Source organism: Aythya ferina (assembly GCF_964211825.1).
Source record: "Aythya ferina genome assembly, chromosome: 7".
NCBI classification, from domain to species: domain Eukaryota; kingdom Metazoa; phylum Chordata; class Aves; order Anseriformes; family Anatidae; genus Aythya; species Aythya ferina.
This window is the reverse complement of record NC_140302.1, coordinates 35020900-35037804: the sequence shown is the minus strand read 5'-3', so window position 1 is coordinate 35037804 and position 16905 is coordinate 35020900. Positions and strand designations below refer to the sequence as shown.

The 16905-nt window shown below is 41.1% G+C and overlaps 2 protein-coding genes across 5 annotated transcripts in view; one reads left to right on the top strand and one right to left on the bottom strand.

The window, feature by feature from the left end:
* The window catches only part of INSYN2A (inhibitory synaptic factor 2A), a 38507-nt gene extending 25954 nt beyond the window's left edge, over positions 1–12553 (top strand). The window contains exons 3-4 of the mRNA XM_084525026.1: positions 2335–2406; positions 10770–12553. Of these exons, the coding sequence (XP_084381152.1) occupies positions 2335–2406; positions 10770–10953 (256 nt within the window). The 3' untranslated portion in view covers positions 10954–12553. The remainder of the gene's footprint in view (positions 1–2334; positions 2407–10769) is intronic.
* The window catches only part of DOCK1 (dedicator of cytokinesis 1), a 257618-nt gene that overhangs the window by 170627 nt on the left and 70086 nt on the right, over positions 1–16905 (bottom strand). The window lies entirely within an intron of this gene.

Genomic DNA, 16905 nt, shown 5'->3' with positions numbered 1-16905 from the left:
GTCTGTGTGCAGAACCACTGTGCTAATGGTAAAATCTTTGCTGGCATGAGGTAGGTAAATTCCATGCCAGCATTTCTGTAGATAATTATGTGAAAACAAGAAAGTGAAAGCCTGAAGCCCCAGGGTAAAAAACAACAAAATTCTTTTATAAAGAGTTTAATTTGTAAGTAATTGCATTTGTGCTGTACCACCTCTGGTACAGCGCAGCCTTGGCTAATGAAGCAGCATCACCTGAACCGAAGCTTGAAAGAAAAGCCCTCCCTGAGAAAGCTGAAAAGATTTAAGGAGGAAAATGACATTTTAAGACAAGTTGATCATAAATTGCCAAACAACTCATTGTGAACAGGTCGGTTTGGGGGTGGCAGTGAGGCTAAAAGCAACAGTGCTGAACGGGGCAGCTGGGAAATCGGGATTTCAAAGTGATCAAATCATTTTAATGCTGATATCATAGGGCCAGTTTTTATCAGGTTGAGCCTGCCTTATACCATAAATTGAGAAATATGGTTTTAAGCATTAAAAGATCATCATATGCATTAGAAATTAATTTGGATAAAAGTCCTGAAAACAAGATTAAAGAATAAATAAATCAAAATTGCAAGTTACGGAAGCAGGACCACAGTTCATGACTGACCTGGCACATCCACAGTAAGACCAAACAAAGTATGTTTTTTGCTAAATAAGTAAGCAGCCTACTAACTTGGGGTGAGCTTTTCACAGCCAAAACGTTTTGTTACGATGGGCACGGTGCTGGTGGGAGCTGGCTGGATGCCTCAGGAACTAGGAGCGCCCACAGGTCCACTTCTTTGTCACGGAGCATCCCGAGAGGGCGGCGATTCAGAGACACATCCATTTGCTCCGAGAAGCACTTTGCAGAGAGCAGAGAGCCCGGCACGAGCAGCACAGGCTGCCGGAGAGCAGGAGGTCATTAGTCTACGAAGCAGCTAATTACCTGTATATTAAAAGGTACTTTGCAGGCTTCCACGGAGAAATAAAAACGTCCCAAGTGACATCTAATGAAAAAAACTGGCACCCAGCACGGCGCGTTTATGTCTTTATCTATAGAGAGGCATTCAGACACCCGTGCTGTTCCTCCCAGGGTGGTTGTTAACTACCTGCGGGAAACCACGGCTTCCAGACGCTGAGCTGTGAAGTTCAGGGGCTGGGTCTTTCAGCGACGGGTTTCAGGATTTGATCAATAGCTTGGAAAAATAATTTCACAAGCCCAAGTTTAATGCAGTGGTGCCAAGCCGAGTGCCTGCCTCCAGGAGAGTCTTAACGGGGAACTGAAAGCAGAAACTACTTCAGGCCTCCAAGGGCCAAAAGCAGCATCCCGCAGTGTCTCAGTGCCAGAGATTCCCTCGCTGCCTTCAAGGTCACACTGAGGGATTTCTTCTCTCTTAAAAACATAAGTTTTAGGTAAAATATGTCCTTATAAGGAGCCTAATAAGCTTCTTAAACAATACTCAAAGCTTTTTAAATAGTAAGGAGAAGTGACGCAGCGTAGGTATTTAGGAAATGCTCATTTTCTGTGTTAGGGACAGGCATATGAACAATTTGTGTATCATTTTTCATTAAAATTGTGTATTAGAGAGGCCTGATGTTTTGTTAAGTAAAAATTAAATCAGTATTTCCACAAACGCTGTTTTTTTCCAATGACTGTTACGGTGCCTGGGAAGCAAGAAGCAGGCCCTCCGTCCCCAGAACCTGAGCTCGGCAGCATTCCCTTAAATTACTGCTAACCCGATCCACAATCCTCAAACTTCCAGAGATGACGTATTTCCCCATTTCTTTTACAAGCAGCTAGGAGTAAACGGCAGATACCAGACTTTTTTTGTATTTTTGTATTTTACACAAATCGGAATAAAAAAAACTTAAAATGATCTAGTTTAGATATGTAAGTCTATAAAAAAAAAAGGACAGTGCTACTATGTAAAAACTGACTTCGCAATTTTCATTTTAAAGTCCTTTGCATGCAAGAACATTTGCATTGATATACAGGCTGCTTTGTTCCTTTTAATTTAAGACATTTATTTTAATGAAATTTCCATCTGCGTACAGACAAATCCTTGCATAGGTGACAATACTTAGGGAAAGTAAGAGCTGGACCATGCCTCAAACTGAAGGGTGATGAGAGAGGTGCAGGCCAGGTGAATAAGGGAAACGTTAGTTAGATGGGATGGTCTTCCTCTTGATCCTGTTTTCTAGCTGGATTGGTATGGTCAATACTAAAGTTTTTTAAAAAAAAGTTCTTATTTCTATGAAAAGCAATGACAGAAGGCAAAGACATGTTCAAATAAATTGCTTTTTAATGACCTTGTGTTCTTATCTTTGTAGGCTTTCATATCGGACTGGTCAAGACACGGCTAATTGCGACACGTGCAGGAACAGCGCGTGTATCATCTACAGGTAGGTTAAAATATGAATACTCCCTCTTCTTACTTAATGAGAGTAACAATTTTATTCATTAATGCAAGATGAAATGGTAGCCTTCATTAAAATGGTGTTTGTTTTTTCCAATACACAGAAGCAGATTAAAAAACAGAAAATAAATTTACCTTCACTAAATTACTTATATGAACTGACATCTGCTTTCAAGCCTAAAATGACAAATAGATGACTGCGGTCACTGCACCGCTGCAGCTCCTGGATGTGGAGTGCTACAAGTTGTGAGCTTCATTGTCACGTTGCTAGAGATGCTTCCAATTCCTGTCCAGCAGCTCCACGTGCCAAATTGATTTCATAGCAGTAACAGCCGGACTCAGGAAGCAATTTTGAGATTTCAGAGCACAGATAACCAGGTACAGATTCAATTTAGGTAGTTTAATCAGGGAAATGACATTATTACCCAGGCTTTTCATACTCTCACATTTGTAGTAGGTAAGTTTTTAAAACATACAGGGCAAATACATCCTGCTCAACACGAACAGGACACGTCTGCCTTCTTCAAATCAGACCTGCTCAGTCTTCATGCAATGCACAAGTGAAGACTCGCTGCATGCATACAAAAATCCCCTTTAACAGACTCGTTTTGAAGGTGTACGGTTCTGGAAGGTGAATACAGGTTGGCTCATTACTGTCAAACCTTCAAACATGACAAAACTGCTTCATGGCTTTGTTAAAGATGTGTTATACCTGCTAGAATTTCTCCTCCAGAAGGAAATACTTGGGAGTTTACTCGCTAGAACAGAATCAGGTGCAGACGGTGGAAGGATACGTTTCAGTTTTCTCTAAAGCAGAGGTTCGCCTCCTAAAGTTTATCAGCCAAGAGACCTGTTTTGCCATGTACTATGTAATGAATAACAGATAATCAGTGGGCATGACACGAAGCCATCAGGAGTTTGATGATGTGTTTCATACTGACAGCTTAATTATCCTCCTCCATTACAGAGAGTCTTAAAGCAAAGCAACTGCATGTTTACATGTGGTGCAGGTAAGATGGAAATAAATGTGACTCAGATTATCATTCTACCAGGAATTTCTTCTCTTTTCTGTACAAAGGGATAAAATATTCTGAGAACTTATTTCTAGATTTCCTTCTGAAACATATCAGCAGGTATTTCAGAAAATCAGGCAATATAGTGCAGATGAAAATGTATAAAGACTGGTATTAACTAAAGATACAAACTAAAATGAATGTACAAATGCTGTCTAGGTCTGAAAACCACTTCCCCCCTTGTTTGTCTACTCGGTTTCTGATTGAGGTGGAAGACCTGCACCTATCCATACATTACACCCAAGCTGCCTAGAAGTGAAAGAAGGAAGGATGGAAAGCTTCAGCTCCATCTTTTCTCCTTCCCAGCTACCTAGGAAAGAGCAAGGTGCTGTTCTGTGCAGGGGAAGGACCCAATTTATGTATTTCTCCTTTAGAAAGGCATTTAGCAGCATAGAAATAACAAAGGCCTCTCCTACTGCCCTGTTTGCTCATCCCATGCAATTTCTTTCCCAGGGCAGACAGGGAAGTTGCAACACAGCACTCTGTCATCAGAGGTGCTCTTTTTGTTTCAAAAACAATTTTATTTTATTTTTAAAGGGCTTGATTTCTAGTCAGCAGGTTTAAAAGGAAGGAACTTACCCGTTTCTACCTCTTACATGCCCTGCAAATGAAAAGCACGCAGCCATGCAGATTTGAAGGGCTTCCCTCCACACGCATTACCAGCCGGCTCCCCAGCATTTCCCACCAGAACAGCCATTTGGACTGAAGCTGTCGATGCAGGGCATTCGCCTAAAGCAGTGTTTCCAGGGGAAGTTTTAGCAAAAATCAGCTCAGCTTTTTGACACAGTAGGAGAATACACGCTGCAGGCAAGAAGTCTAAAAGCAGAAGACAGCGCAAAACAGGGGAAACTCTGAGAAGGCTGAATTACTATGACAAGATAAGCAGCCAGAAAGGATAAAAGAGAAATTCGCTGATAAAACCACCACTAAGACACATTGCCTTGTAGGATCTTCCCCAAGTCAAATACTACAGTGCTGGAACCTCCGAACAAAATGAAGCATCTCATTAGGGAGGATGCTCAAGCTGCTGGTAAACCTGAACTCTGCGTGCAAGGATACAGGGAGCACCTCTAAAGGACTGCAAGACAAACCTTGCACACAGGTACAGTTAAGAAAGAACATGTTTTAGGGACAGAAATTAAAGCACATTCCCTGACTGCTTTTATGATACTAGGAGAAGTGTTTTTACCCAGCTTGGACCCACTGTCCTCCCTTCACACAGGCAGTAGACAGGGGAGACCAAAGAAAATGTAACCAACCCCCTTACGGGGCAAGTCAAGAGCTCAAAGAATTCTTGACATCGTCCACAATTGCCTTTGCTTTCAAAAATGCAATTCAGTTTTTAACACGGTAACATTAAAAAAAGACACTTCGGAGGTCTTTCAAAGCTCTATTTTTAAACTGAAGCATCTTAGGGGAATGAATCAGTTGCCCTACTGCCAAACCAGCTACCTGCTGTGGTGTCAAGTGTAGCAGAGATGAGGAGCTAGAATGCAGAAACAATCACTGTAATTAAATTCTGCTCCTCAAGATGACTTCTCCGAATATTAATACGATCTAGCACAAAAGCTGAAGACAATGTGGAAGACACAAGTCACTGTTGTACTCTAAGCTATTTTTGTTGCTTTTTATGTGCAAAAATGCTCAGACTTTTAGTAAACATTTCAAGTAGAGGATTTTGAAAGGAGTTATTTTGCATATGAAGTATGTCTTTTTTACTAATATTCCAAATCTATTCTTTCATTGTCTTAATGTTGAAAAGAATACATACTTTTTAGAATTAAAGAAAAGTGGGAAACCAGGTTACTTTTTCCTTTTTTGATAAATAGGAAACTGTTCAAACATGAAACTGTTAAAAGATAGAAGGTCCCAAAAAATTAAACTTTCCTACTCCAGGAACCAGTAGGAAAAGAACCATCTAAATTTGATTCCCCACTCCCTCAAAAATGTACTTGTTGCTGCCATAGGAAACAGGCTCAGGAACTTGATGAATTCTAACCCAGGTCAGATTTCTTCCATTGCATGAGATGAGCAACATTAACTGCATCCTCGTCCTGCAGCACACATCAATTCGCTGCTTCCCCTGCCAATTAAAGACCCATTTAGCTGCTCCCGTGAAGGCTGGGAAAGGCTGGAGCAATTACCCCAAAGGTTTCAGCAGCCTGCTGTCACCGGGATCCTAATAGGGACAGGATCAGTTGTGCCACGTCTCCTGGAGCTCTAGGCTCAAAGACAGCTTCGAGACTCTTTAGCTGCAATATTATCAACAGAGCTTTTAATGACCAAGCCCCAGCTACACGACAACAGTCTAAACTAGTAAAAAGTGTTTTGCAGCATGTCTTTGTAGTAATCGCCACACAGCGGTTAAATGAGTAGTCAAAAAATGTCATTTTTAGTAAAAATAAGCAAACTTTTAGTCAGGTGTTGATGTGTCAAACATTAACCCACCCCATCAGTATCCACATCTCAAAACAAAAGGCCTCAAAACAGTTTTAAAATCGTCCGTCTTTTACAAACTATAGAACAAAACTTATAGAAAGATACAAAAAGAATTATCCATGTATCCTTTCCAAGCTAAATGCAGATTCACTATCATTTTTAAGGAGAGAGGATAACCCTTATCAGGGTAAATTGTCAGCACAAAGTCAACTTAATACTGAGGTCTACCAAGATCTGGTTATTAAGGAGAAATCGCATTGATATGCAGAAATTGTACTGAATCTATCACACCCAAACCCATGTGCACTCAAATCTTCACAGGCTGTTTTATTCCGTGATTATCTTTTAGTGGAACTGCCCTTTCCGTTTCTATTTAAATTACCATCCCTCATGAATTTTAATCCTCGAAAAGGAATCTTTATGAGAAAATGAGGCTTCTGTTTAATATTTTTGTGCATTATTCTACGGCCTCTATCAGGAATTATCCCTGTGAAGGAGCATCTTAAGGAATTCAGGCTAGGCCTCCCTCTGCTCAGAGAGGTCACAAATACTCTGTAGTTTTTGCAAGGTTACTTTAGCTGCTGGAAATGATCAAATCTCTAGCCGATTTCTGCACAGGGGGAACAAACAAACTTACATCAGGACTGCGCTATTGGAGCTCCTGGGAAAAAAAAATTATTCAGAGCTGCAGCAACCATTAATTTGGCTGTTTTTTAGTCCTTCAGGATTTTGCAATCATATTCGCTGTTTTACAGTATTTAATTTTGTCAGTGACATTTTAAGGCACGCTCCAGCTATTTAATTGAAAACCTATTATTAGAATCTATGCAATTTAACACTCACTAAACCAGCAGCTGTTACAGGTTAAAATCACGGTGATGCAAGTCAACCAGGTAGCACAGAGGCCACGTGGAAGTAGTTTAATTGTAAAGGTTCGACATAATGATAATTATGAAAATACGTAAATATGGCATACAAAATGAAGACAAGTAGACAAATTCCTAAGATGGTATCAGTATAACAAAATCAGGTAACTAAATGACCAGACTAGGAATTTCACCGTTTTTTTTTTCGTTTCCTACCCACAGTAATTAACTTACGTTCTTTCTCACCTTACTTCTAAGCCTGTGAGATGTTTAGTTGAAGATTTTGATCTTAACAGCTTCCCAACACTGACAATGCTTTGGATCCTAGGCACCTGCGATATTCAGGTTGAAATGGAAAATTAAAAAAAAAAAAAAAAGAGATTGTTTGCAAGTATATTGAGCTATTTCTCAAGTTATTAGTGCTTATCTGGATCCTGATCTTCCAAGACGTGGCACGCACTAACTCCATGGCATCCTATTCATGCAACCCAGGAGGAGAGGCAGTGATGTTCTTTAATTCCAACTCCGCATAGCCTGCTGTAGAGTTAAACCTCTCGTCAAATGCTTGTAGGATTGGGGCCTAAACATTACAAACTAGAGAGTAAAAAAGGAAACAGAGGGTGTGTCAAGTCAAAGGAGAAGGGTTGTGGTTGAACAGGCGAAAGGTTGGGTTTACCCTTGAGGGGGATCGCAGCCCCGAGCCCGTGCAAACTCCCTCCTTGGAGATTTCAAGAGCCAGCTGGGTGAGGCCCTGAGCAACCTGGTCCTGAACCTGAACTGTTCCAATTCTGCAACCTTACAGAGCTGACGTACCAGACTGTTAGCATCCAGCACCTTAAACTGATGCACATTAATAACGTGTGACTATGTTAGGAAAGATGAAAGCCCATCCGAATCTCCAAGCTTGTTGCTAGATCCGCTCCCACGTCCCATATGTTTAAAACCAAGTGGTTATGACTCCTCAAACTGTTTTCAATCCCTTACACAGCAACAAAATTAGAAGAAGTTCACTCTCCTGCCAGCATGCAAAAAATAAACACTCATTAACATAAATTCTCAAAATCATTAGAGAAGCCACGAAGCCGAGAACAGAAAACCCACCACACCGGTCCCTAATCACAGGGCTGGGATTCAGCAGATGGGGTTAAGCAGAAAATAAAGCAGGCTGAGCGAGTTGGCTGCTCAGAGGGATGACAGCAGTTTTCCAGGCATCACTCAAGCACTGCCCGCTACCTTTCTGCGGCGTGCCTCAGGTGTGGCAAGCCCAGCTCCCCGACACTTGTGTTTGAGTGCATCAGAATCAATTCCTCCAAGGTCTGCTACTTCGGTTTACAAGGCCTGATACTATTTGTTTCGTTTTTGTAGGGCTTATTCGTTATTGTTGGCGTTCATAATTGTTGGCCTAACTGTTGAAAAATATACTGCTTGGTCATCGAGCTATGGAAAAAATACTTCTGATGCCAATAACAAGCTCCAAAACGAATAATGCACATAGCCTGCAGTTATATGGTAACTGCACTTATCACAGGGAGACCTGAAGACATGAAAGAGGCCATTCAAGAGTGAAACAAACCACACGGCATAAAGGAATTAAAAAAAAAAATTGTCAAGGAAAAGTCACTGAGAGGAAACCTAGAGATGCTTAGGATACAGAAGTATCACTCAGCAAAGCAATATCATCAGCTGTGCTAGGTGACAAAAACTAGTTCTCAAATACAAGGTTTGGGAAGATGGGAACAGGCTGTAGAGAACATCCACCGAAATATAAAGAAGCCACACAGCTATGTGACACTCTCTGAATTTAATTGTATTCCATCTGTTGGACAGAAAGTTAGAAACCCAAAATAAAACCAGCTACAGCTGATTTAGAGAAATCTGAAAAATCACCAAATAAGGTTTTTGTGTTCTTACTGCAGCACAAACAAGTCGACACGGAATCCTAAGTTTGCAAGCAAACAAATCATTTGCCTCAAAGGAACAGTTACGTTAGGAAACCTGCAAAGCTAAATAAATTGATCCTGATAGATAACAGCTCTCCTGCAAAATGTATGCAGTTACAAGAGGTAAAATACATTTCCTTTCACGCTCTTTAGAGTTTTCAGAAGAAAAAAAAAATATTTATTTTGATGTAAATAGATAAAACAGCCTGCAATGAGCTGCAAATGGTTTCATGCAGTAAAGAATGACAGTAAGGGGGGTTTTGTCATACGGACCAGAATTAGCAGAGTTCTTCTCTTGCAGTCCATCTTTAATAAAAACTGATTGTGAAAAAAAGGTATTCTGCTCAGAAAGTTGCTTTGGCTTTTACATTTTTTTTACATCAATTTTGAGTAGGTCTTAAGAGAGTTACTGAGTTGAAGACTGCTCTGCTCTGTCCTTAAGGAGGATGAGTATTAGATGCAGGGCTCTTAGAGCGTGCCTCTGTAGTACCAGCAGATCTGATGCTGGTGTATCTGAAATTGAAATGTAAATATATTTTTTTCCTTCCTTTTGAAATGTCTTTTTACCACTTAACAACATGGAGGCAGGAAAAATATTTTGAGTATTTCAACTCTTATCTAAAAAACTTCTTTGACTATTGGGGAGTTTCTCCAACCACTCCAGATGACTGAAATGCTGTTTTACTCAGTATGTGTTTAACCATTAAACTAGGTTTAACTAGTCTTACAGCCAGATTAAAAATAAATAAATAAAAAACCTAACACCTTTACAGCACCTCCTTCTAGGGACTTCACTGGAAGTTCTCCTGACAGGCAGACTCTTCACCAGCTCTGGGAAAAGCCACCCAATAACCCACCTCATCCTTGCAACATCCCAAACTTTTCCTACCAAACTTTTGATTTCCTCTCCTCCGATCCAAGAGGAAAATAAAATCCACCTAAATCCACAGATGGAGTAAAGCAGCATAGCTTCTCTGATACCTTACTCCAAACAAGCAAGGTCAGAAAGGACTCAGAAAACAAATTTAATAGTTATAAAAGTGAGCTGACATTCAGGAGCACTGACCTCGGATGTTTATGCAGCACTGAGGTATCCGAAGCAGTCAGTGCAGAGTCAAGGGCAGCCTCTCAAATGCCTCAAAAGATGCACTCAGTCTCGTAGTTTTAGAGTATCAAGCAACACGTAGGGAAGGAAGATATTACACCACTCGTTCCATAAAACTTCCCTAATATCAATCCATGACGTTTAAGGTACTTGAATGTACGTGGCCTAGATTGGTTTTTGAGGATCAGATAAAATTAGTATTTTGCTGAAGTTCATAATGTGATTTGTTTTCTAAGCTAACCTTGAATCTGTAGCTCTCTCTGTTGAAATAAGGGTTATAATTTCATCGTTATTATGTTTCTTAATTGCTAGCAGGATTGTGTAGTGGAGAGTCCTTAGAATTCAGGAGGTGTAATCTGGACCTTAAGTATGTTTTCTGAATGCATGCTTTAAGACTAAACAAGTGTTTCCCTTATTGCTTTTTTAATATTTTTATTTATTTAGCAATTATTATTGCTATTAAATTTTAAAAGCAAATGAAACAAAACAACTACACACGAGCTATTACTGTAACGCGTCCTTTCCCTGCTACCTACAGATCTGATCAGCTAAACAAATGAGCCTACAGCCCCAGCTGCTTTTGTCTCAGCACTCATTCAGAGGCTGAGTAGGTCGTATTTTACTGTCCTTGTTACAGGGCTGTGTGTATATGCAGAAGGTTCGCAATGTAAAGGAGAAACAGGTTTTTAACGTAGTTATTTTTCAGAGATGAGTACGTACACATGGTGGGAATTTGGTGAAATTAATCTAACGGTAAAACTTGCAAGAAACAGCTAAGGTATACGAGTGGCCAGGTCAGCCTCCTTACCTCTCGCCTTCTCGGCAGCTTTTTTCAGAAGCAAAAGTTCTCTGCATCTAGAGAGCAGCAGAGTGAAGTGCCTAGATTATCCTATAACAGCTAATTGCTTTTTTCTTCCCAATTTTAGCGTGGAATTGGATTTTAAGCAGCAAGAAGATAAACTACAGCCAGTTTTGAGAAAACTTCATCCTATCGAGGAAACTCAGGTTGCACCTTTGCCTTATTCTCAGGAGAGCTACTCCTCCACTCCCAAGCAAAAATCCAAAACTGAATCAAAAAAGCACGGAAGATGGAAACTCTGGTTCCTTTAACCAAGTCCGTCCCATGTGGAGTTCAAGGCCTTCTCTGAAGAAGATGTGGGGTTGTGTCCATCACCTACAACGGGATCTCTGCAGGTTGATCCGTGCTGCCGGCCGCTGCTGTTGGGAGGCGGCCGGCGGCGTTCAGCTCTCACCGTGTGTACCAAAAAGGCCTTTGTACCTAGGAACTCGTGCTCGGGAGAGCAAGGCGGTACCTGACCCCTTGCCAGCTTTTACTTGCGGTTCACCAATGTGGGATGTAAAACCTGAATTGCAATTTGTACAAAACGGAAAGTAAAACTATTCCCCCCCCCCCCCTTAGATCTGAGAGCATCACATTCTAACCCGGTCAGTCGTAGGCTGTCATCCTGTGCGCAGCGCAATATCACTCTTGTTTTAAAGCCTTCTGGGGGTTTGGTTTGTCGTCTTTTAAACAACGAGGGGAAAAAAAAAAAAAAAGCGAGCAAGCCTTACGTTTGCAATCGTCTTCAGTTTTACAAATCCATGTTGATCGGGGAGTGCAGTTTTCAGCACATATATCCTGGACAAAGCACAATTTTTCATGTGGTCCGAGACCATGAATACTCTCTAAGACGTGACTGTGTGTATATTTGCCTTCATGTGTTGTAGACTTCAGCCAAGCTATCACATTTCGACAACGCACCGTCATTTCTAACCTAGCTGTGTCCTCACCACCAGAAGAAGCCTGCTGCTCTCCTCCAGCAGGCGAGCGGCTAGAAATCTCCCAAATTCAGGACGAGCCTTTAACCACACCAAGCTGACAGGGTCAAGGCCACAGGACAAACCGTCCTAGATCTCACTTTTCATTTTTTGGTACCCAAAAGGTCTAAATGACACGTTCTGGCACAGGAAAAAAAAAAAAAAAAAATCAAAACACACAAAAAAGAATACCAAGCTCTACCAATTGCTGGCGTTTGCCATGACGTAGGATCTTTTTCTAATGCAATCTTTGGAAAACCTCTCCATTACTGCGAAAGGCACCATAAATTTTATAGCACGCATTACGCTTTGAAACCTGCTTGGAAGAAGCAGCAATTTTAAGAGCTATTTATTTATTTATTAATCTATTTATTTATTTATTTACCAAGCTTCTCAGATGGGTTTCCCAACCACCACATCAGAGTTTCTACCTACATCTACTAATTGTACTTACTAACCAATGCACTTAGGGAACAAATGTGAATCAAATTTCTTTTTTTTTTGACACTTAAAATTTTGCTCGGAATTATAAACTGGAACCCTTTCCCTTAAGTATTTGTTACTGTCATTAAAGTCCTACCAAAAATGACCAGTTGTGGAAAAAAAATCTCCTGCTGGAAGTGACATGGGACCGGGGATATCATTTTTTTTTTTCTTTTTTTAAGGAGTTAGGATCATTTGAATCATACAAATGGGTTACTCTAAGTTGGTTTTGAAATTGCACACCCTGCAGCAGGATTAAGATACAAATTCTTCAGTCTTTAGGTGGAAGAAAAGTAATCATAAGCAGAGGAGCTTGCACGTAGTAGCAAACTTGAAATGCTTTCACTTACACCGTTTCTTAGCTCGACATAAAATTTGAAAAAAAAAAAAAAAAAAAAAAAAAGGAAAATCACATGCTATTTGGTTTGGGGAAAAATAAGAAAAAGAGGTTAAAAAGGGAACAGAAATGCAGGAGATGTTTATGTCCACCTTGAAATTATTTTCGGCGTGCTTTAATGAAAAAGTCACCTTTGTAGTGACTTCAAGAGGGCTCCGAGTTCTTGTCCAAACACAAACACTGTCCCAAAATACGGCTGTGAAAGCTGAAGGATTAAGAAAAGGTGATTGGTCCTGTGTACCAGGAAGGAAGTGCAATTGTTTCATCTGGAAAAAAATGTGTGTTCCATGTATTTTATAGTGTTTTTAATTAATTACATAGAACTGTTTACAGGGCAGCCCACCTTACATGTTCTAGAAACCCAAATATTTCCCAACAAGAAAATCTATTTTTTTTTTCCTAAAAAGAAATATCAAATATGGACATGAGAAGAAAATACAACAATATTTAATATTTCAAAATAGCAGTAATAATTTATAGACTCATACACGCTACCACGCCATTTAGTTTCAGTAATTAAACCAAGCATCTCTCAATGGCAATCAATTACGAATCGTTAGCGTCACCTCATCAGTAGCTCTGCCCATAAATCTATTCTGAACGTTGTCGTGTGCAGGGACTCTGACACCAAACTCCACTATTTCTGTGCGGTTCCTGCCCCATCCGGAGACCCGTATCCTGTAAGCAGTTACTGTCAGAGGGGAAGTCACTGGTGAAACACACAAAGAGCTAAAAGTGGAAGTTCTCACGGCGTGTTCTGTACATGTCCAGGCTATTTTCTTAAGAAGTTGCAGATTTTTAATTTTTTACATTTTTTTAAACGATGGAAAAGCTAACATACATAGTCTTGCTTACAATTACATACCGTGTTATATCGTACCATACAATGTAATTTGTAATAAAATGTTTTTGCAAGTGTGTAAGATGTATCATATTGTATTGCATTTAGAATCACTCGGGCTAGGCACCGAGAGCCGAACCTGCTTCAGGAGAGCTTTTAGTTAAGTGTGACTGACACGAAGCTATCTCCACCCCAATGTAAGGGATCCTATAAACTGCAGGTATGAGGTTACAGCAGAGAAAATGCATCTTCACTTCCAGTGTGGCACTTAACATGGCTTTGCCGAGTTCCCTGAGAGCACCACGCACTTTCACACACTGATTTGCTACAGGCACTTCTCCCTGAAAATTATTTTTAGCCAATAGATGCTGCAGTGATTTTCTACTCCTTGTTAGTTTCTAAGTCCGTCTAATTCCCATGAAGCGTCAGCTCCATTCTTTGGTTTAGAACCATTAGGAAACACCACTCCTGTAAGTATCACTTGTTTTCTTAAAGGAAAAAAAAAAATCACTGTAAAAATAGCTTAAAAATCAGGATAACATGAAAAAAAAATCATGATTAAAACTGGAAAATCCTACCATCAGTACAAAGTGTTTGCTTTTTCTTACCTCAGATGCAGAGGTGTCTATGCCGTTAATTTCACTCAGGGTTTTAATGGCTGATCACTTTTTCTAAATCAAATGGATTCGTTTTCATGAACCCTTCCTACCTACGGTTTGGAACTGCCGTGCATTGTAACCTGCGGAGTTCAGGGTCACAAAGACAATTTACATCATCTAGCTTCAGCCCATCTACAAGGTAAGCTCCAGAACTCTCTCTCGTGACCCCCAATTACTCAAGTTTCCCTTACAAACTCCTTCTGGGAAGGCACGCTGCCTTGGAAATGCCAGGAGGCAGAGAATCCACCACTGTCTTTCACCTTTTACTTCTGTCTCTCCTGCGCTGTCACCGGCTCCTCTTCCTTCCTCTGACAGGCGTCATTCCCACCCTACAGAGGTTCTCTTCCAGCCCTAAATCTTCCCTGAACTTCAGGTGTCTGGAGGCTCTCACATCACAAATCACTTTCTCAGCTTTCTGATCATTTCTGCAGCTCCTCACTGGTCTCACTGCATTCTTGCCCAAAATGTCTCATGGAAAAAGAATAGAAAAAAAAAGCGATGTGGGAAATATTCCACTCACGGGTAAAGCCACCAAGTCCTCTCCTACCTGGCCACACATCCCAAGAGAATTCACAGGAGCCTTTTTTCTGCTGGTATCACAGTGGGTTTTCAGCTGCCTTTTCCCCACAGAGCGCGAAGTGATTTTCAGAGCTCCCAAGGACAGAGGCTGGCGGGAGCAGAACCACTTCCCACCCCTCTGCTCTTAAATCCCTGCTGTATTTTCTCTCTGGAAACAAGGAATGTGACTTGTTCCACCATACAGAGGAATTGAGATCGTCTATTTAATAGATTCATACATCTGCCACCTGAAGCACCTGGGTTTACCGGGGGCTGCAAAACGCTGAGGAGCCGGGAGCACAGTGCTCCTCAAACAGTGCCGGGCAAGGGAAGAGATTATTTCAGTTATACTTAGAGAAGGAGCCAAGGAAGTCTGCTCAATTTACTTTTTTCTGACAATGCATCTTCCAGAAGGGAAGGTTTTGTGGTCTGGCTGCAGGTGAATTCACAGAAAAAATAAAAGTACCTGAATCTCACCTTCACTGAGAACGACCTGCACAGCTTCACTCGGCAAACGGAGCAAGGAAAATCACCACAGCGAGACTTCCAGAAAAATCTTGCCACAAATAACAAGTAGTTACATGGTGAAATGAGTTTTTTTTTTTAATCTTAAAACCTCTCTTGATCTGGCAAGGAGGGAACAAACGCTAATTTCCAAGCACATAAAGTCACCGCTTTCACAGAAAACTGAAAGCCTTTAAAGGGTTTCTGCCCCTTGTCCAACATTTGGATTGAGATACAGTACGAGTTACCAAAACTCCTTTCTCACTCCCTGGACCAAGGTGGAATACCGATAAATTGTACACAAAACAGGCAAACTCCATCGGATTTCTGCACGGGTGCTGGCTCAGCACCGCGGGGCTGCGCTCCCACCTTGCACCGAAGGTCAGCACCTTCTCCAAGCAGGTACGCCCAGCACAGCCAGCTTTCTGGGATGTTTTTCCAAAGGAAGCTGACCCGCTAACACTTGTATCAGCATCACACGTACAAAACCCCATCCAGATGTTGTAACACAGAGCGAGCTACTGAATTATTTGTAGTGTCTTTAGTAGGCTCTAATTATATGTTCTCCTGTAACAGCAAATTTGGTGCCCCGTGCTCCCCTTACACTAAGGCACAACCCAGCCTAGCTCAGGAGCACCTCCAGCTCAGACAGAGGGATGAAGAATATGATGGAGACTGAAATAGGAACGGGAACAGGTGGAGACGTGCTCCCTGCAGGACACCAACACGGCTCTGCTAACACAAGGAGCAAATCGCACAGGCTCTGTAGTTTGCTACTTCCAAAAAGAAGTTATTAGTTCAACTGTGCCTCTCTAAAATCACTCATTTTTAAACCTCCTTCCTTCTCCTCATCCTGTGTGATTAATTCTCTACTACAAACTCCAGGTGAAACTGTTCTAGCGGCAAGAAAGGAAAAGTTAATGCATAATTTCTGCCTGGTGCTGATCCGAGAGGGGTCAGGTTCTGCCTGCTAATTAGCGGCTGCATTTTCATCCCCGACTTTGTTGACACCACGGAAATGAATCGCTACCGGTTTGATCACAGGAGGATTCCTTCAGCACAGGACTGAATCTTAAGCTAGCAGTAAGTACTCCTTGAAAGACCCAGGCCTGTTAATAGGCATCACCTAATTACAGCGCGCGCGGATCGAGTGACTTCACGGTGTGCTCACGACCACCACGGGTATTTCTGACACAACCACACTGAGCTGGAATACGCACAGGAGAAAGTTTCAAATCTGATTAAGTTCAAAAGGAATAATTAACATTTTAATACGGTATCTAAATAACGTTCACCAAAAGAATCATGAATTCACACTCGAACTGCACTGAAGAAATTTCCCATGCATGTGTCTTAAGATTGACACCTACTTCACAGCTGGGGGACAAAGAAGAAAGTTTTGTGCCCTAGCACAGACAGATATTTGAATATAATCTGTTCTGCACATTATTAATAACTTCTGTGGTAATACACAAAGTTACAACATATAAATCTTATGATTTTTTCACCGTTAGTAGAATCCAACCTTGTATTCTGGAAGAACGAGAGCCACTCGTAACTGGGTTTTGCTCTAGCGAAGGACTTGGTGATCCATTATCACTTTTTATGACAAAAACTATGATTGCAAACCAATGTGATAAAAGCTAAGACAGGAAATAAAAGCTAGTGGATGAAGCACAGAAGACAGAACTAACATTGTAGTATGCCTGAAAACACGAACATCACTGTGCCAAGTAAATGGGACGGCAGCAGGTAAGGAAGATGCAAAGAGTTCTTTCCTCTTTGTAATAAGAAGTAAAATA